General features: G+C 42.3%; 1 protein-coding gene across 1 annotated transcript in view; it reads left to right on the forward strand.

Moving 5' to 3' along the window:
• The window catches only part of C2cd3 (C2 domain containing 3 centriole elongation regulator), a 96258-nt gene that overhangs the window by 30804 nt on the left and 44268 nt on the right, over nucleotides 1-21186 (forward strand). Inside the window, exons 9-20 of the mRNA XM_060367661.1 lie at nucleotides 1663-1799; nucleotides 2343-2552; nucleotides 3204-3316; nucleotides 3883-4001; nucleotides 5363-5485; nucleotides 7717-8208; nucleotides 9874-10025; nucleotides 11992-12238; nucleotides 14999-15179; nucleotides 17745-17925; nucleotides 18151-18323; nucleotides 19678-19801. Coding sequence (XP_060223644.1) covers nucleotides 1663-1799; nucleotides 2343-2552; nucleotides 3204-3316; nucleotides 3883-4001; nucleotides 5363-5485; nucleotides 7717-8208; nucleotides 9874-10025; nucleotides 11992-12238; nucleotides 14999-15179; nucleotides 17745-17925; nucleotides 18151-18323; nucleotides 19678-19801 — 2252 coding nt within the window. The remainder of the gene's footprint in view (nucleotides 1-1662; nucleotides 1800-2342; nucleotides 2553-3203; nucleotides 3317-3882; nucleotides 4002-5362; nucleotides 5486-7716; nucleotides 8209-9873; nucleotides 10026-11991; nucleotides 12239-14998; nucleotides 15180-17744; nucleotides 17926-18150; nucleotides 18324-19677; nucleotides 19802-21186) is intronic.

Genomic DNA, 21186 nt, shown 5'->3' on the forward strand with positions numbered 1-21186 from the left:
GCCCTGGACCCACTTGGTGTCTCTGCAGAAAAGTCCATAAACATCTCTACTCACAGGTGACAAAACCCTCCGTTGGCTTGTAAGATAGGGAATTCTTCTCAGGCAATTCTGCTTTATTCCGGTCTTCTTTTTTATGTCATGCTGCATGACCTGTTGCTGGGTTAGCATCTTCCAGACACCAATACACTTAATGAGCCTAATTGCTCTCTAGAAGTCATCCTGGAGGTTGCTGTCATGCTCCTTGTATAAGTCCATTTTTTGTTATTATAGCAGAATGCCTGAGGTAGGCTAACTTTATAAAGAATAGAGGTTTATGTAGCTCATAGTGTAGGAGGCTAAAAGTCTAAACAGCACTGACAGTTCTGGTAAGGACCTGATTTGGCTGTCTCATCTCATGGCATCAGGAAGAGCAAGGACTTAATATTTCATGTGCTAATATTGAGTAATAGTCACAGCTTAGAAATGCTGTGTGGTTTTGGTTCCCGGTATTCCAGGCTTTTTTAACAACCCAATTTATATTTGCCCTAATTAATTTAAAACTATGAACCTACTTAGGTTTTGATCGTCTTATATAAAGCCATTTTTACTGTTGTTTTGTTAGAGCCAGGGCTCTATAGCCAGGGCTTATATAGCCTTTGCTGTCCTACTCCCCATAAAGACCAGGCTGACCTTGAACTCACAGAGATCTGGCTGCCTCTGCCTCTCGACTGCTGGAATTAAAAGCATGTGTCACCATGCCACACATCTGTACTTGTTTTGAAAAGCTACTATTAAAGGAAGACTTCTGAGCAAAAAGCTTTCTGCTTTAAACTTCAAGTTAATTTGTGCTCCTTGGTTCAACACCTACACTCCAAAATGCTGAAAGGTAGAAGCTGTAGATGACAGGCTTGAGCATCTGGCTTTCCTGAACACAGTGTTCGCATACCGTGTACCCTTTTAATATGAAGCCAAATAATCGTAATGCCCCTTCTCTGTTTTTCATTTTATGATGCAAGAGGCTAATTAGTCAGTTACATTAGGAGCCTTTTATCAAAAACAAAATTAAAGGGGAGTTTTCAACTGATTTCTTTCACGAAGGTAATTTGTGTAATATAGCCATTAATTTTTTAAGCACAATTAAAAGCAGAATGAATAATTAAGAACATGGATAGTGGGTGAGGGGAGAAAAATCTTTGTACCCAGTTAGGTGGCATTGTAACAACCATTCTTCCCCATTTCTACTGTGGTAGAAAGATAGACTACAAAACTCATGGAGATCAGATTGTGGATTTGCCCCTTATAACTAGGAATCACAAACAAGCTACCTGGCGTTTCCCAGTTGTGAAAACAAGATGGAGCACCTGGCAAGAACGAGCCAGATACTTAGCTCTACAGGTGCAGCTAGTGCCAAACACAGCGGGCAGTCGGTGCAGAGGCCTCCCTGAGAATATCTGTGTCTTTCTCTTGTTTACTCCGAATGGACCTAGAGCTTATCCTTGTGAACTGCAAATTACTTTTGTGTAACCAGGAACTATACAGAATATGTCCCTGCTATCAGTTATTTTTTTAAGAGAATGGTGTTTGCAAAAAGAAATTGCTACATGCTTCTGGACAAACAACTGTAACTGCTTTCCCTAAAGCAAGTGTTTTTCAGTGCCATGACTTCTGTTTATCTTCCCTTAGAAATCTGATGTCAGCCCCAGTGATTTCCTCAGTGAAGATGATGACATGGAACCTTCTAAAACAATAAAGCGGTCAAAAGCCTCTGGCAGTTCTAGGGAGCACAAGATGAAGAAGAGGGCAGCTGTCAAGGAAAGCAGGTGAGCCTCTGTGAATGTTGACGTAGCTAAAGCAAAGCAGAGCCGTTGTCTCAAGGGAAATGGCCTGGATTTGCCAAGACTACCCAAGTGATTAAGTTAGGTCAAGTCATTGAAAGATTTCAGTTTTTTCACAAAAAGTATGAAAAGGAATACATACAGTGACATGATAGCAAGATTAGGATAATGGGTAAACTAGAATAAGTTAGACTTCCCTTCTAGAAAAATCTAATTCTGTATCACCCATTTTTACACTGTATGGATATAAATCTTACAGGTAAAGAATATTTTTACATACTTTCAGATGAGGACCAGATTCTGTTCATGAAAGCTGTTTTCTAGCCCAGCATGGAAGTTGAAGTAGAGGATCAGGGATTTCAGACCAGCCTGGGGTACATAGTGAGACTTTGTCTCAAAGTAAAACATGCAGCTGTTCCTACTTCACTTTGAAAATAAATCCTCGCTGTTCATCCTCTTTCCTCCCGTGCAACTGGATGGTTCGCAGCTGGGCCTCTAACTGCTGCCTACCTGTCTGTGAACTTGCAGGGATCTGGTTGACCAGCAAGTGCCCTCAAGAATTCCAGAACATACCCCGGCGATATCACTAAGTGTGGATAGACTGGCTCTCCTGGGTAGAATACATTCGGTCAGAATCATCATTGAAACCATGGGAGTTCCTCCAGATAGTCCCCAAATGACACCAAGCAAGAAAAGCTTTCCCAGCAAACCACCAAAACCAGCAGCAGCAAAAAAACGGTATACCTAAATAAGAAAGCTAAATGTGGCATTCAGAGAAAATGTGGCTGATAGTAGAAAGAGTCTTAACTATAAGTATTTATGACTTGTTCTCATGTACATTTTTCAATCCATAAAAGTGACTTGAAGTTCCCAGCATGAGGGTAAGTTTGGAATGAAGAAAACTTGAGTGGAAGCCATCTTAGTTACAGCAAGAGCGGTGAACACCTGAGATGGTTGTAGCTTTGCACCTCAGCCAGGGAGGTATTTGATACTGAACGTGCTGCAGGTGCTTGCAGAAACGAGCTCCATCCCACACGGCAAATGATGAAAGCTTTGAAAAACAAACGTGGTCTCTAAGTGACCTCGCAGGCAATTTGATCCTGAAAATGGGAACTTCAAAGACAAAGAGGCAGAAAATACATCTACCTTTGGTTTAATTTGTTTTTAGATCTTTTTCTTTTTATGTGTATGGGTGTTTTCCCTGTATGTGCACCACATGTTTGCCTGGTACCCAAAGAGAACAGAAGAGAGCATCAGGTTCCCTGGAACTAGCCTTAAAGACAGTTGTGAACCTCCATGAGGGTGCTGGGAACCTAACTTGGGTCCTCTGCAAGAGCAACAAGTGCCCTTACCTGCAGCCCTGTTTGATTTAATCGACTTTTTTTCCAGCACTTTCTTTGTGGAGTATCACTTCCCTGTGGGCTTTTCCAAACGTGGACCGGGAAAGACAGTTTTAATCACCGAGGTGGTTCGCCTTGCCTCCAGTAAGATCACGGATGGAGGTAAGAAGTTGGTTTCTGCTGTCCCTGCCTCTGACCAGAGTGCTGCAACTACATGTGTGTGCTATCCCTGGCCTGGTTTTGCTTTTCGAAATGATCTCACTATATAGACTAGGCTAACCTCAAATTTGCAGTCATCCTGCCTTGACTTCCCAAGTGCTGGAATTGCAGGATTGGACCACCATGCCTAGCTGTAGATGGTATTATTTATAGTAATCTCTTAGAGTTACCACTGCTGTATGATGAAACACAGTGACTAAGAGGAGGAAAGGGTTTGTTGATCTCAAAATAAACAAACATTTAAAAAATGGCATTGCCTTGGCCACAGTGACGTACATGGAGAAGTCTTCTGTGTCTGTGTTCACATGTTTGATGAAACAAAGCTGAACAGTACTACCCTGCTTATCTTCTGCTACTGTACCCAGGCTTGTCTCTTCTACAGCCTTTAATTTCATGAAGTCACACTGACTGAATTCCTGAAAGAACTTGAAAATGGTGGGTGGAGTCAAAGCATAAATTAATGATAGCTCTGTTCAGGTTGTGTGCCATGTGCCTGTTCTCCTTCACAGTGGTGAAATTCCAGCAGCGATTTGTATGTCCAATAGAGTTTGGTGGCCCAATGATACAACACTGGTGGGAGTCTAACCTCACCTTCCAGATTTATGCAAAGAAAACCCCACAGAAAAAGGTAAGTCATTTGAGCCTTACCATTCATACCAGACATTTTCCTAAATAAAATGAGATTTCTGGGCTCAAGTAACACCATCTAATCACAGCAGCTCTGTGAATTATGTCCGTTATCACCTTCATTGTATAGAAGAAGAAACTGAGACTTAACACAGTTCAGTGACTCGTCTGAGATTCCCACTGTAGCAAAAGCAGGGGCGGAGGGGGCATCATGCAAGTTCTGGTTTGGGGTTTTTGGTTTTTGTTTGGTTTTTTTTTGAGACAGAGTCTCACTTATGTAACTCAGGCTAGTCTTGAACTTGTAGCCCTCTTGCCCTCAGCCTTCTAAGTGCTAAGATTGCAGGCGTGTGCCAACTACAGCTGGCAAAGCCCAGCTTCTGACTGCCCATTACTGTAGGGCAGTGGCAGTATCAGATGGGTTGTTTTATATAGGCCTTAATTTGAAGTTCTCTTTTCTGCTTGTGGGCAAAACACCTGAAGTGTCCAGCCCACACCCAAAATAATAAAATTATAGGTTCAAATAGTTAAAGTTTATAAAGTTCATTTGCAAGTGACCTCATGGAGATGAGGTGGGCAGTTCATTCAATGAAAGAGCAGTGCAGATGGTCTAATCCCAGCGTTGGTGTGAATGGGGTGAGTTCACCTTTTCCTTTGTTGTGGTCCCCACACCCCAGAGTATAAACAGTACAAAATCATCTTATGCTGTCATATTTTTATCTACTTTATTTGGGTTCTTATATCTACCACCCTTCTCCACCCCAATTCCTTCCAACACCCAACACCAGGTAGGACATAGAAGGTTAGTGGAGAGAGAGGTGTCAAGATCTTTTTAGACTTCTTCCTAAAATTATTATTTTAACATGCAGTTTTTGTATAGCTTTTATATATTTTCTCTAGTATACATTCCACAAATGAATTACTACTGTCAAAAATACAAAGCTCCTCATAATAACTGCCAATTTTCCTCTGTAAAGGTATGTTAGTTTATATTTCAGCTTGTTCCTATGATAGCCTTTTGCTCCTTCATAGCCTCAATAACATCAGGTATATCAAGTGTGACTGTCTTAGTCTTAAAACATTAGTTAAGGAATGTTACTGAAGAAATCAGTATGTAAGAACTAAGTTTTAATTAGAGAAAGGTAACTTTCTGTTGCTTATGAAGTCCTCCATACTCTCCTACAGGAAGATGGTAAAATGCGGAAGGGAGAGGAAAAGCTGGCAGGATATGGAAGCATTGTCAGTCGCATCATAATAGAGCTTTGTACTTCATAAAGCACTGTTCTCTCTCAAGCCATCACAGGCTTTCACTTCAGAAAACCCTCATGGCTCCTCCTCACACTTTTTCTTTCCTTATTCCATCAGCCAGAACTCATTGGATCTGCATCTCTCCCTTTGCGAGCTATCATTCAGTCGGAGCTGCTTTCTTTCAGTAGCCAGCTTCCGGTACAACAAGAAAATGGTCCATCTTCACTTGGTCCCCTAAAGGTACGTGGGTATACATCCAGAAAGCCACAAGTATTTCCTGAGCATGAGTTGTTGCCTGGCACTGAGAATACAGATGTGAACAAGAAGAGCAAGGTCGCCACAGTTGAAGAACGGCAGAGTGCCTTGAAGGAAACAAATACACACACTAGTATCTGGAGGAAATAGAAGATGTTCAGACAAGCCCTCTCTAAGGAGCTGGGATTTAAGGGGATACTTGAAGAAAAGAGCTCATGTAAAAGTCCTAAAGTGAGACTAATGATTACCACAGGATAGCAAGCAAGAGTGAATGGTAGAAAATAGAGTGGTATGGCAGGTGAGGGTGAAAGTCGGATCTTTTTATGTCAAAGCAGTGTTTCAATTTTAGCCAAGAAAAAATCACCAAAGCACTGGAGTGACATGTTACTTTCATGTTAAAATATTTCTATGTGGAAGGTACTTTACAGGGAGTGAAGGGGAAGTGGAAGAAAAGAGGTGATGACTTAGAGCAGAGTTGGCAGGAACAAAGAAAAGCAGCAGGGGCCCCGGGTGGATCCCGAGGTAGGGTCCTGTCCCAGTGGTCAGCACCCGGATGTCTGTGGCAGGATTTGAATATGTGGCTTCAATACAGCTTGGTTTGGTATCCCATTAAGTTTTTTGGTTTGGTGTTGGAGCCAGAATTAGCCCAAGGTGGACTAGAACTCATTATGTAGAATAAGCTTCCTTTCAAACCTGCAATCCTACTGCCTCAGCCTCCTGAAAACTGGCCACCTTTCCCAACTCTGGTGAGTTTTTGAAATTTCCATACTCATGCCCTGAAACATTCTCCTTGCTCCTAATCACCTAGAGAATCAAGTACAAAGCTCACTGTATTATTCTTCCTTCTGCCTCCCCTGTCCCTACAAATAGAAAGTCAGACAAATCCAATACAGACATCTCTAATCCATAGCCCGGTGAGTACATGGAGCTAAGGATAACTGAATGTGACCCAACACAAAACCTGAGGGGCTGTTTTTGTTTACGTTTTTTGCGATGTTTTTATAACTCAACTTCAGGGTTCTCAATCACAAATTTTATAGATGACATCATGTGATGATGTTGAAAAATTGGACATGAATCACTGATGTGCCATGATGGTTCGTGCCACTCATCCCCAAACCCAACTTGTATTTTGAGACAGCATCTCCCTGTGTAGCCCAGGTTGGCCTAGAACTAATCCTTACGCAAATTTTCTTTCACGCCTGCTTGGTCCGTTCTTGACTATGAAGTCTAAGGACAATAAATTGGATTGATGGGCTGGAGCTGGTTTCTGGCCTTGCTCTATACCAGTGGTTCTCAACCTGTGGGTCATGACCCCTTTGGAGTTGCATGACCTTTTCACAGGGGCTGCATATTAGATATTTACATTGCAGTTCATAACAGCAAAATTACACTTATGAAGTAGCAAGGGAGTCACCATAACATGAGCTGTATTAAAGGGTTACAGCATTAGGACGGTTGAGAAGCGCGCTTCATGGTAGGAGCTGAGAAGTACTAAAGGTTGAAACTTGGCAAAGTAAAAGAGCTTGGCTGTGGAAAACAAGGTCTCATATGCACTCTGAAGTAAGTCATTGCATGTAGTGGTACGGTGCATTAGCAGTAGCATGATCCTATCACAAGAAGGAAAATACAGTACTTTATTATCCTATGGGTAAAGGGAAAATCTCCAAGGACATTTGAAGGTCACTGCTGGACTAAGATCCTTAGCCAGGTGGGATCTTTCTAGCAATATCCAGATGTTTGGAATTCTCAGAATTCCAGATCTGGGGAAGACTTTTAGAACCCCACTAAGAAAAGGGAGTCTGTCATCACAGAGTGAGCACAAATAAATGGCTCTCCAGAGACATCAGACTCAAAGCTCATCCAGCAGACCCACACTTACATTATTCAACAGGTTATATAATCTGTTGCTGTTACTAATTCTGATTTAGCCAGTAGGAGCCTCTTCAGTCAGAGTCTGTGACATTATACATGTCTCATCCTTTTCTTAGCATTTCTTTTGATTTCTTTTGATGATTTTTCCAGGTCTTCATATACTAATAATCTGCCTAGCTTTTGTCGGTCTGGAAAGCTGACATATATATGTCTGTTAGTGTTTGAGGGTGGATGAATTCATTCTTCAATTTGCTCCAGCTACAAAACTTCTGATTCCAGGTCTGCAAGACCTTCTTACGGACGCTGCTTCTTAGGGACGCTTCTCCTCTTGTGTCTTCCAGGTCACCACAGAGCTTGTTCTAGGCGGCAAGGGTTTCACTGGCAGCAGTGCTAAGTTAAGTAGCAGCACCCAACATGCTCCACTTCCTGCTTTTACAAGTCCAGATGTGATACTGCCAGAAACAAGCCAGGATACCGCCTGTACCAAAAATCCACAGAACTTAAATCACATTCATGAGGAAACTGCAAAGAAAACACAGAATTTAGTGTTTTCCCACACAGAGTCAGCAAGCCCTATTGCCCCCAGTTCTTCAGCATTCATGGCTGTGCCACCTCATAATGTAGTACCCCAGACAAATGGGTCAGCAAAAGAAAATGCTTTACTCTTGCATGTACTGTTGATGGTGCCAGATGGGAAAGATTTTGTGTCTGGAGAATCAGAGAAACACCCACCATGCAATGTTTATTTAAATTGCAAGCTCTTCAGCACAGAAGAAGTCACCAGATCTGTCATCTCGTGGGGCACAACACAGCCTGTCTTTAATTTTTCTCAGGTAACTGTCTTGTGTCCATTACTGGTTTATAGGGGGAAGAGACAAATGTCTCCTAACTCATGATCCTGTCTTTGAGTGCTGAGTCTTCATACAGAAAGAAACTTTGGTAGCTATCTGATATGCCATATTGATGTGAAGATACTGCCTGAAGTTTAAGACTCTATTTCTTTCTGTTGTCTCTCTTTGTTTACCACTCTTCTGTTTGCCCAAGTTCTAGGTTCTATTCCTTTCGGTTTCTTTTAAAACTTTGCCAGTTAAACTCCCCGCCTTTCTCTTATCTCCAAACTCTTTTTTTTTAAGTTATATATATTCTCATTTCTCCCTATTTTAATATCCATCCCTTGATTTCATTTTTCTGTAGAATTTAGTGATGGTTTTTTTTTAACGACAGTGATGATTGAACCTGAGACCTCACGTGTGGTAGGCAAGCACTATACCACTGAGCTGCATCCCTAGCAAACCACTCTGCTTTTCTTCCTGACTCAGCAGTTGATCAATTTCAGTCTTCAGGCCAGGGAAAAACCTAGCTCATTTTCCTTAGGAAGGGTGGGTATATCTGGCAGGCACCCTCCATCAGGAAAATGGGGGCCAGCACACTCTCCCGTATCTGTAGCTTTAACTGTTAGCCCCACTCACTGCTCTTGCTGCACCCCTCTAATCTTCTCCCATGGGTACATGTGTGCCCACATCTTCAGCTCAGTGAAGGGAACTTTCACATTTGTCCTCTACATAAATCAGACACCTCCCTCAAGGATCAGCTCTCTGATCGTCTGCTGGACATTAGCACCTCTAAAGCACTTTAGCGTGTACCAGCTATTCAATAAGGATGTGCAAATGAAAGAATTCAAGGACATCCTATCGCTTGGGGTCCTCTTGCCACAATTATTAATTTGATGGACTCTTCTTGGCTCTAGGTCCCTGGTTTACCTGCCAGCTAGCTCATTCTAGAATAAATTTACGTGGAAAATCCAAACGAAGAGCTGGCGTTGCTATTTGCTATAACACGCAAGTTAAACAGATTTATTTTATTAAATGCTCTCCAGCCACTGGATTGGCAGCCCTTTGATAAAAGGTTCATTTTTTTCCAGACAAAAGTCATCCTTGTTGCCAACAACGTTTTCTGCAGGGTGGAGAGGGGGCTCTTGTTAAGAGTATGCAGTACTCTTGCGGAAGACCTGAGTTTGGTTCCTAACACCCACATCCAGCAGCTCACAGTGGCCTGTAACTCCCAGGCCTCTGCTCTCCATGGGTACCCGCATATATGTGCACACACACAGATAGTACTCATATACCCTTAATTGAAGACAATAAAAGTATTTTTAAAGCACACACATCTTGCAATAGGATTTAAAAGTAGATCACCTTGCCTTAGGAAAGGGTGGGTAAGTTTGGTAGGCACCATATTTTACATGCCTAACAACCTTCTCTATGTCCCTGCATGAATGAACGCTGTCATCAGAAGGAACCCATTCTGGTTTGTGTCTGTCTTTCGTGTAGTAGTCTCTTAGAGCAGACTGTGTTTCTATGAGGATACAGACTGCATTTTATTTTAATATCTTCAGCATAGTACTGTGTGTGGATGTAGAAGGCTTTCAGTAAATACTTATTGAAGAAAGGTATAAATTGTTTTAGCTGTAGAAATTTTTTCCTGATTGTTCTCCCCAGATGATTCCTGTCTCTCTGTCTTCCAAATACCTGGAAAGACTTAAGAACAATGTGATGATAATTGAAACTTGGAACAAGGTGCGGAGCCCAGGACAGGACAAGCTGCTCGGGCTGGTGAAACTCCCCCTTCATCAGTTTTACATGTCATTCAAGTAAATAGGACCTTTTGGAGTATTCTTTATTTTGCATCTTTAACTTTATATAGACTGAAGTTGAATTCTTTGAGTATGCAAGCATGAATAGAATCCCTCGAAGGGCCTTTCTCAGTTACAGCCACTTCCTGCTCTTCTGTGGCAAAGTAGCCATACAGACCCTACTTCCTGAGTCTCAGGTGTTTACTAAGAGCCTTAGGACTTTACAGCATTTAACTTCATAGCAACCTCTGCTGCAGGTGTAGGAGAATGAGATTCAAAGGAGTTACATTACTTGCTGCATACCTAGTAAATAGTGGAACAAGGGTTGGAACTGGATCACCTGGCCCTCGCGTCCACTCTACTCAAAAGCTCTTCTGCCAAAGGTAGCCTTCCAGGCTAATGGTAGGCTTCCCCATCATAAAATGGCAATATAGCAGCTGTCCTCAAGATTTATGTAACAGGTTGAGACTTGCTAATTATATGTGCATCTCTTTAATAACTGGTAAAACACTGATTAACTCGGTTATTTTTATTCATACAGATTTTGTAAGAGTTATTTTTATAAAATTGTGTTTATTTCTCAGTATCTCTCTTGTCCCGGCTATCACCCAAAAATTTTGTACTCTATTATATTATTTGTTTATCAAGCTTTACAGCACAATACTAAGCAGTTTTAGCTCCATTCTTAACCCTCTTAAAGTAGTATTGTGTCCTCACGGCACACATCCCAGACATATTTGTACTTCCTGCCTTTTCTTGCCCAGCTGCTCTCTCTTGACGTCTCCTGAACCGCTCCCAATGGCCTGAATCCCCTACTTCCTCTTCTACCTTCTCCTCCCCTGGAGGGAAGGAAGTCCAGCACTCCTCTCTCCCCTGCTCAGTGATTTGCTGTAAGCTGCTTTATTGGCATATCAGGGGACAATTAGGGAGCAGTGTTTACACAACACTGAGAGGAGATTCTCAGAACAAGGACTACAACCAGAAATGGTGGGTAGAGAAATCAGCATTTGAATTACACAATAACCTTATGCCTCTGTTTGCCTACATGCCTCTGTTTGATTCAGAGTCCAAGTTTTTAATTGTTTTAGCAGTGAGCAGCGCAGATCTATTGTAAACATACATTTTACCAACAGCACTTTCATGTACATTATCTCACTGGAGCTTCACTGCACTCTCAGGAGGTAGCATAATGATCCTGGTTTTATTACAAATGAAGAAAGTCGAATTCTCAAAAAACTTTGAGGATTCAGTGTCTCTTGCTTCTTTTCCTAATCTCTAAAATGAGTGTGATGCTGAGTCCCCGACTCATTTGTGCAGCAGTTATGAGGATCTAGTGAGAGAGGCATGGAATAGGTAAGTACTTATGATGGGAACATTGAACCTAACCAGGCTGAGGAGGTACTGCTGGTTGACATGGTCGTCATTATCTGTTCTAGCCTTTCAGCTCGCTTCCGCCACCGCTATGTACACAGCTCACACATACACACGCCACCCCTTTTTCACTTGTGAAATTCCTCTGACCTGTTACCCTTCCATCACTTCCCTTCTTAGCCCATTAGATTCCATTATTGGTTGATCAAGTACAAAACAGCAGTAGCTACCAGTTTATGAGGGTTTACTGTGTACCGAGGACTGAGGCTGGCATTTTACATGGGCTTTCTCAGATCAGTGCTAACAGCCCTGTTGTGAGGGCAGTTCAGCAAGCCCCCTCTAAAGTACTGCTCCACTGCAGACACTGGACGTGGTGCCACCATGGCACAGAGATACTGGACACATTACCAGCCCTGTAGTTACTGCTGATTGAATTTACCTGCCTTGTAATTTAGTTTGGTAACTGACAGAATCATTTATTTTTATTTTTAATTTATTAATTTACTTTTCTGGTTGTTAGTCCATTTCTAACAAGCTGAGAAAATGAGCCATTTAAGGATTCTGACATGACTGATGATTGTTATTTGTTCATTCACAATGTCTTACTCCCTAGAGACCCCAAGATTTCTCGCCTGCTGCTTGATGCCAAGTACCCAGTTGTTGCTGTCGACAGCTATATGCCTGTGATTGATGTGTTCTCAGGCCAACAAAATGGGAGTCTTCGAGTCTTTTTAGCCATGGGTTCTTCAGATCAGATAATGACGCTACAAAGATTAAAGAATGAAGAAGGAACATTCCCTCCCTTCAGCCCTAGGCCAGCCCATTTCCTGGACCAGCCACCTGTAGCATCTGTTGCCATGGTAATGATCCAACACTATGGTTCACAGCAAACTATCTCATTTTCCCTTACACATTTAGTGAAATTATTACCCAGTGAAAAGGCTCTAGTAAACATATAACTTGCACGATAACACTTGCTTTATTTTATGTGAGGGAAAGTATGTGTATACATGTGTACATTATCTGTGTGTGTGTGTGCACATGCGTACAGCATTCAGTACTTAAACTCAAATGTCATCTTTAGTAGCCTTCTACCGTGTGTGTGTGTGTGTGTGTGTGTGTGTGTGTGTTGTATATGTATGTAGGTACGTGCACATGTTTGTTCAGGTAGAGGCCAGAAATCAGCACTGGGTGTTTTTTGCTCTCTAATTTTCTAATAATTTTTTCATTTGATATATATGGCTGTTTTGCTTGCATGTAATCTGTGCATCATGTGTTTACCTGGTGCCAGAAAAGGTCCAAAGAAGTCATCAGACCTCTTGAGCTGGAGTTACAGACATTGTGAGCTGTTGTGTGGGTGCTAGGAATCAAACCCTGACCTCTAGAAGAGCATCCAATGCTTTTAACTACTGAGCCATCACTCCCGCCTCTCAACCTTGGTTTTTTTAAGACAGACTTTTTCAGTGGCCCTGGTACCCAACAATCAGGCTGACTAGCCAGTGAACAGGGTCCACCTGTCTCTGCCTCTTGAGCACTTGGATTACAACCACAGGCCCACTAAGCTAGCTCTCCAGCCCCACAAACACTTGTTTTAAATCGGAGTTGTTGGTATTCTTCTCTTATAGCTTAAATGGTCTTTATCTCCCTGTTGGCTCTTTGAATTTATAAACAAAGCCTAGGATTAGGGATGTAATTCATTGATAAAGACCTACCCTAGTATGCCACGTGTACAGCAGTTCGTGGAGTGCTCTCTCACCAGGACTGCACAGAACCACGTGCGGCAGCTCACATCCGTAGTCCCAGCACCTGGAAGGTAGAAACGGGACTTAAACACTCATATTCTTGGCTATATAGTAAGTTTAAGCCAACCTGGGCTACATGAGAGTTTGTCTCAGGTCACACATGTACACACACACATACACTCACACAAGCCTTTTGGAGCTAGAGAGATGGCTCAGTGATTAAGAGCACTTGCTGCTCTTGCAGAAGCCTCAGGTTCAGTTCCCAAAATGTACATCAGCTCACAAGTCCCATAACTCTGCTTCCAGATGACCCACCACCCTGCACACATGTGGAGTGCACACACCCTTAGACACCCATACACATAAGATACAAACAGATCTTCAACAACCTACCTAGTGTATGAAAGACTGGTTTTTATGGACCACAAGAAAAGAAAATCTGCCTAGACAACCAAGTATTAATCCTCCAGTCTACTAAATTGTCTTAGGAGAGGCAGAGAGAGTGCACCCAGACACATGGCTATAAAACCTTACCTTGTTTGTTGATGAATCCATGTGGTAAAGTGACAGTGAAGTGCCTTGTTTTTACCAGGAACCAAGAACTTTATACATTGCTGTGCAATTGAGAAAGCATATTGGCCCATATTTCAGTATTTAATTTCATAACAGCTGCATACAGTGGGTTTTGTCATTTTTTATAAGTAATAAAACAAAATTGAAGTCATGTTAATTGCCTGGAGTCATAAATTGGGATTTCTGCTGACTGAAAATTACATAAAAAGCAGAGATGAAGAAGAACCTGTAATCCCAGGTGTGTGGCTCTCAGGCTGCAGCATAGACTCAGAAATCCATTAAATTCATAATGAAAGTTAGCGCGTGATTCTTAAGCGATGTTCGTGTAGGAAATCCTTGGGAGAGCTGCCTGATATCTAAACACATAACTGTTTCCCTCTTACACTGTCTTTCATCCAGGTCGGCATCTGCAGGACCAAATTGTTAAGTTGCTCTAAGAACATATGGCCAAATTAAGGCTCTGTCTGTCACGACTCTTAAGGGGGCTCCACTTTGCCACTTTTTTCCTCCATTGATCAAATTGTAATTTTTCTGTTTCGCAAAGGGAACTTTTGAACCAGTATTAGTTACATATGCTTTTGCATTTCAAAACAAATAATGCAGTCTCCTGTTGATTTATTGGATTTGTAATTAGGATGTTATTTAAAACCTATAGTCCTGCTCTTACTTGAACCCTAAATTCTTCCTTTGACACTTATGTTAACTGGTTGCTAGTGTCTGCTGAGGCTGTGTAGAACATGGGCTGCAGGGTCAGGCAGCTTCTGACCTGGGCTGCAGTCGCCATTCCTTTCGTTAAGCAGCCGAGACTAGGGAAGTGCGGATTCAGTGCATGGCTTGTGGTAAAGAGTGAGCACACGGGAGCGGGAATGAGGTCATGCCTGCAGCAGCCATGTGTTCAGTGCCTCTCCGAGGCTCAGTGTCACCCCAGCTTATTGAGAAGTAATCCTTAATACCCGCTTGTTTCACACACGTGTTCTTTTCCCTACGAAGGAAGTGATGTCCTGTTCTGTGTCTGTGAGCACATCTGTGTTCTTAGGAACAACAGATGTTGAATTTTATCACCTTTTCAGCATTTGTTGCAGCTGAAGTCATCTTTCTTTGTTCCATTCATGCACTGAATCATACTTACAGACTTCCCAGCATTGACTCAGTCTTGCAGCCTAGGGAAAGTCCTGCTTGTTGTCATTACACTGAGCAGTTGTGAAAAGTTGTGTGTAGATTTCTATTAGGTCTTTTCATAGACAAGTGGGGGTATTCTAAACAGGTTCACCTTTAAAGCTCACCAGAATCTGTTTCTTTTCATAGCCAGAAAACCAGGGAAACCAATTGATGGAGCACCGCTTTGAGTTCCATGTGGTGATGGTTAAAGGGCTCGTGCCCCTTCAGGCAACAGTGTGGGGAGAAGCAGACTGTTACGTCCAGTACCATTTCCCATTCCAAGACTTCCAACCCAGTGTGCTCCAAGGACCTGACTTCCTTGAAAATGGTAGGCCGGAAGACCACATCTTTCCATTTGTGTTTGGTTCTTTTATTGGACATTCTTAGGAATTTTGTTTTTTCTGGGTGGATTTTTTTTTTTTTTGTTAGTTGTTCCCAATATTACCTAGATAGTGACATAAGAGATAAGTTTTCGTTTTGCTTTTTAACTAATTACTTTTTTGACAGTGTCATAGTATTCATAGTATGTTTTCATGTGCATTAACAACATGGGGTAATACGTTCATACACTATACCTTTTCTTGCTGTACTTTGCTGTTTGTGTTGAGTTAGAGAATATGCCAGAGTTTCCCTAATCTCTGGTTTTGGAAGGTGTGGGCAGGTTTCTCATGCAGTGTCTTCCAGGTATCTTATGACCATTGCTTCAGCATTTCCATTGTGGAAACAAGTAGCAAAACATGGATCCATATTTATTTAATTTATGTGCATGAACACTGTTTTAATGCACAGCAGAAGAGGGAATCAGATTTCATTACAGATGGTTGAACGCCACCATGTGGTTGCTGGGAATTGAACTCGAAACCTCTGAAAGAACAGCCAGTGTTCTTAACTGCTGAGCCATCTCTCCAGCCCGGATTCATATAATTTTTTAATTTTGATACAATTCAGATTTAAAGAACGCTTATGTAATACAAAGAATTTCTGTTTACTTTTTCCCTAAACCTACCAGTTATTTACATGTTAGTTCTTATTTACATGCTTATTTGCTTGCGAATGTGTGAGAGAGAGAGAGAGAGATATTTTGTGGCAGTCATGCTTTACAAAGTCATTCTGAATACATGAGGGGGTTGAAGATGTGGGACCGTTGTTTCTGAGGAACTAATAATGTCTGCATACATAACTACCTCATGTAGATCATAATCATAAACCTTACAAGCTACTTTTCTGGGTAGATTTTATTCTGTTTTTCTGCTAAAGAGAAAACAAACTTCAGGAACATTAGGTGACGTGCCTGGATCTACCTCATTAACAAGTGCCGAGTTTAGGATTCCAACCCTGATAACCATGGTGCTACACATGTGTAATCCCAACACTTGGGAGGCAGAGTCAGGAGGACTGAGAACCCACGGCCGGCTTGACATACCTTATGAGAGCCCCCATCTTAAGAAAAAAAAGACCTAGTAGACCCAGAGCCATAGTTTCTTTCACTATATTGCCCTGCCCTTTTCATCTCTGTCTTCTGATCTCTCCAAGAACTAACTCAAGAAGGCGGGTCTTGCCTTGTTGATCTCATCCAGTAGGAAGGAATACTCATCATTCTGCATGTCTGGCTACCAGGTGTTACCAATATTTTAGAGTTCCAAGAAGAGACTTATATGCAGAATATATTACAAACTCTTAAAACGGTTTTTAATAAACCAGGGCTCAGGACGTAGCCCAATTGGTAGAGAGCTTGCCTCGCATGCACAGAGGTCTGGGTTTGATCCTCAGCACCACATAAGTCAGACATGGTGATGCTCACACAGAATCCCAGCATTTGGGAGGTAGAAGATGGGATTCAAAAGATCAGTGTCATCCTTGGCTGCATAGCAAGTTTGAAGATAGCCTAGGCTACATGAGCTCTCAAAAAATTTTTTCTTGGGAAACTTAGACTGTAAGATCACATTCATGGACAGTCTGGACAACTTGGTGTGAGACTGTCTCCGAACAGTCTCGTGTCAGAGCTCATCAGTTGATCACAGAGCCAGCATAGATAAGTCCCTGGGTTTAACAAAACAAAACTTGGCTAAGAGCTGAATAGAAATTTATCTAGAGATATACAAATAACTAAAAAGCCCTTAGAAAAATACTATATTAGTCTGTTTTGGTGATAGAACAAAATAGAAAATAAAAGAGGTTATTTTAGTCAGTTTTAGAGGCGGCGTGTTCCCCATTGCTTTGGCCTTTACTGTGGCCCCCCTTGCCTGTGTCACAATGATGAATAAGCCAAATCAGAAAGCTGTGTGCTAGAAGGCCCAAACCCTTGGGGTTGCATCACTTTGTACCAATTTACTCTTGGAAAGACCAATTTAGTCCCAAAGACTAGCAGTAATCCTTCTGAGAGAGGCCACCATCAGTGGCCTGACCACTTCCCTCCAGAGCCTAGGCCTAAAGTTCCACCACCTCACAGCATAGCTGCACTAGAGGCTGCGTCTCCAGCACTTGAGGTTTTGGGAAACAAATTATAGCCAAACACTGAGCTATAATCAGTCTTTTAAAGAATGCAAATCAAACCCTTTTTGAAAACTCCTACTCACAGAAACTGGTATGATTGTGTAAAGGACTAATAACTATTTGAGAGGACATAGAAAATGTCCTCTACTATCTACCAGAAAAGGGATCTGATCAAGTTTATCATGGTATGTACTGGACCATAGCCACAGAGAAATGTTAGTTGGAAGATGCAGGTTGTAGCAGATCTGGGACTGACTTTCATACCTTCAAGGTATCCACATCCTCATCTGTGCTCTCACAGAAGTAGTTGAATGCTATATATATATATATGTCAATGTGCTGTAAATATAATGCATTCACTGATCTGTTAGATATTCTCAACTTCTTTTCTTTCCCAAAGGAATTACTCTGAAGCCCTTTAGAACTTCAACCACACTGTGTGTTCCAGATCCCATCTTTAATAGCGAGCACCATCACACTCTCTTGTTGCCAGCCGAAGTTCCAGTGCAAAGGCTGCTGCTAAGTGCCTTCTCCCAGGGACTGGTGCCTGGAGGTGGAGTCCAATTTGAAATCTGGTGCAGGTACAGTATAGGCAGCCCAGTCACCCGGCTCGGAAGGAAGTGCATAGTCATAAGGCATCCTGCACTGGCAGTGTATCCAGCCAGTCCAGCCCCCGCCGTGTACCACCAATCTAAAACAGCTGACCTCCAAGGATAACCAGCTACTAAAACTGATCACTAGGGCAGACTGTGCTATTCATCCACCTAATTATTCCAGCTGGCATCGTGTGCTTTTGTGGTTTTCAGATACTATTATCCTAACGTAAGGGACCAGATGGTTGCCAAAGGAACCTTGCCATTATCAAGGATCTGTGCCATGGTAACCATGCAGCACCGTGAAGATATGGGAATGCAGAACTTCAGCCTCCCGTTAACCCCCAGACTTGAGAGCAGCAAAGAGTTGAAGAACCAGTCATCAGGTGACTGCAGACTTGCTATGATTTTCCTTTTCAAAGTCAGTGTATAGAAATATCCTATTTCTTCTGAATTAATGAGTCTTCACTTTAGGGATTTTTACCTTTTTGAGTCTCTGATGAGAACTATGAGTCTCACCCTCTCTTAGAAAGATGAGTGTAGAATATATATTGCAATTTTGACGTAATTTTAGGAAACTATGTGGACTGTATAAATGCTGCTTGTCTCATTTTACCTTGAAATCTTAAGCATTTAAAAAGCCTTCATAGTATAAATGCTAAGTACTTTTTAGGTGCACTAGGAAATTATTCTAAGCCAACGTGAGCATAGTGGAGTTGTTGGGATAGAATTAGCTTGGATTGGAAATTGACTGTAAGGGAGAAGGTTTAAAAGCCTTTGTTGGTGTGTGTGCACACGTGTGAGGAGAGAGCATCTCCAGGGAACATCTGTGGGAGTTAAGATTATATTTACGAGTATTCAGATTTTGCCTATCCATATGCATCTGTGCCATATGCGTGCACTGCCCTCAGAAGTCAGCAGAGGCCATCAGAGCATCTGAAACTAGAATTACAGGCAGTTGTGAGCCTCCACATGGGTCTAAGAACTGAACATGGGTCCTCTGCAAGGGCAACAAATGCTGAACCATCTCTCCAGCCCCAAGAGAAAGTTAAATTAAGGCTAGCAAGGTGGTTCAGCATCTGCTGCTAAGTCTGATAGCCTGAGTCAGTCCCCAGGAACTGTTTGGTGGAAGGAGAAAACCAACTCCCACAAGTTGTCCTCTGACTTCCACACTTAACCTCTCCTTACCCCAGGTAGGTAGGTAGGTAGGTAGGTAGGTAGGTAGGTAGATAGATAGATAGATAGATAGATAGATAGATAGATAGATAGATAGCGATAGAGCTCGAAAGAGCGTAACAAGAATTTAGTTAGCACTTTAAATAGAATTACAAGCTGATGGTTTCCAGAAAGGCAATCCATCCTGCAAGATTATCAAAATTAGCTTTCTAAGCCAAATTACTGTGATACTTGTCAAAAGAGTATCTGCCAAACCAAAGGTTTTATCTTGCCTTAATTAAGATTGAGTTGTTCCTTCTGAGCCCCTGTGATTGGGCTTCTTGAGTTCTCCCTTAAAGCTCTCTTTGAATGAGGCTGCAGTATGGAAGACTTTTAGAAAAGACGACATGTGGTTTACATGATATGCAATGCACATGACCCGGACCGTGGACAGATCTTTTCTGTCACTCACCGTGATTGCAGTCATCCTTCTCCTGCTGCCCCGGCTAGGAGCTGATGCTTTTGGGGAACAGAGCGCATTCCCACTAACCTGGTAGTCTTTTTCTTCCTCTTCTCATTCATCAGGTTTGCTGGATGTGGGTGTGAGGTACCTGCGCAGTCCTAGAACAACAGAGGGAGTTCTTGCTGCCCGAGCTGTCTCCATCTCAGTCCAGATTATCAGAGTGGTCTGCAGGCAGCAGCCAAGTAAGTCCAACTTAGAAAAGTGCTTTTAAAACCTTCCTGTGCTGCAGCCAGCACCGCATCATGCTCCCGTGTGGGTGGTTGGCTGAGACCTCCCTGTGCTGCGGTCTACAGCATGGTACTCCCCCGTGGGTGACTGACTTGTGAAAATGCTCCATTTCACTAACCATGACTTTCTGTTAAAGCCTTTCAGAATTTCATCACTGAAATTGCAGACTCTTGGCACTGTCACTGAATCTGCTTTTTCACGTTGCAGCAACTTTGTGTTCTCCCCTCTTTAGCCCCCTTCTGCCATGGTTATGCTCTGCACACTGAAACCACGCTGTGCGCTTGCTGCATGTCCTTTATAAACTTGTGATCACATATGTCCATCTCTGAGTATCACCTCCTGTTTTTCCATCTTGTAGCCCTTCTATCTGTTCTCAATGTAATGACTGATGACCTGTTAAAACCAACTCCAACCCTGACCATGTGTCTACTAAAAGAAAGCCACAGTCTTTGCAGAGTTTGTAAGGTTTCTGTTATCTTTGTAATCTCTGCTTCTTCCACTCCAATCACTGGCCCACTGTTGCTTCTCAACACACTATACCCGTTTCCCCGCTCAGGTCCATTGTCTTGCTGTTTATTTTACCCAGTCTCTCTCTGTAGGGGAACTGTGTGGCTGTCTCCTTCAGGTCTTTGCTGTTGTTTCTCTTGGCCTTAAACATTCTTCCTCTTAGCTGTTTAAACTCTTAGTTTCCTTGTGATTTTGTAGCATCTCTACAGCCCTCCCTTACCGTTAGCGCCTGGGTAGTAACACGTGCTGCTCTGTCTCTATTGGGCATACATTTCCCACACTAGACTGTCAGTTCTTCTAGTTAGGCACTTGCTGAAATCCTCTGCACCCCACACGCCACATGGATGAGCTCTAGCAGCAATGGGCAGTAATAGAAGTAGCTCACTTCAAAAATGACTTCAGGAAGAAGATAAGTTCTCACCAACTCTTCTCTTTTTGTGACTGAGTCAGATTGTTCACCTTGAACTTTACTGGTTACTGCCCATGTGAGGTCTGATGCTGACAGCTGATAAAGGTTCAGCCTAGTAAACCACTCCTTACTAAACTCTCCAAGTAGACTTTCAGTAAGTATCCAGTGGCATCCTAGTGTTTGTTAAAATACTTTTGGGGGCAGCAGAATGGCTCAGTGGGTTAAAGCATTTGTTGCCAAGCCTTGATCTGAATTCAGTCCCTGGGATACACCATATGGAAGGAGAGAACCAACTCATACAAGTTATACTCTGACCTCCGTAAGTGTACACAAAAATAAACGAAAATGTGCTAAAAATGTGCTGTATTGTAAATTTTTATTTGATCACTCTGTGTGTGTGTGCGCGCGCGCCTGTGTGCACCCACCA

This window comes from Meriones unguiculatus, chromosome 14 (genome assembly GCF_030254825.1).
Source record: "Meriones unguiculatus strain TT.TT164.6M chromosome 14, Bangor_MerUng_6.1, whole genome shotgun sequence".
Classification (NCBI taxonomy): Eukaryota; Metazoa; Chordata; class Mammalia; order Rodentia; family Muridae; genus Meriones; species Meriones unguiculatus.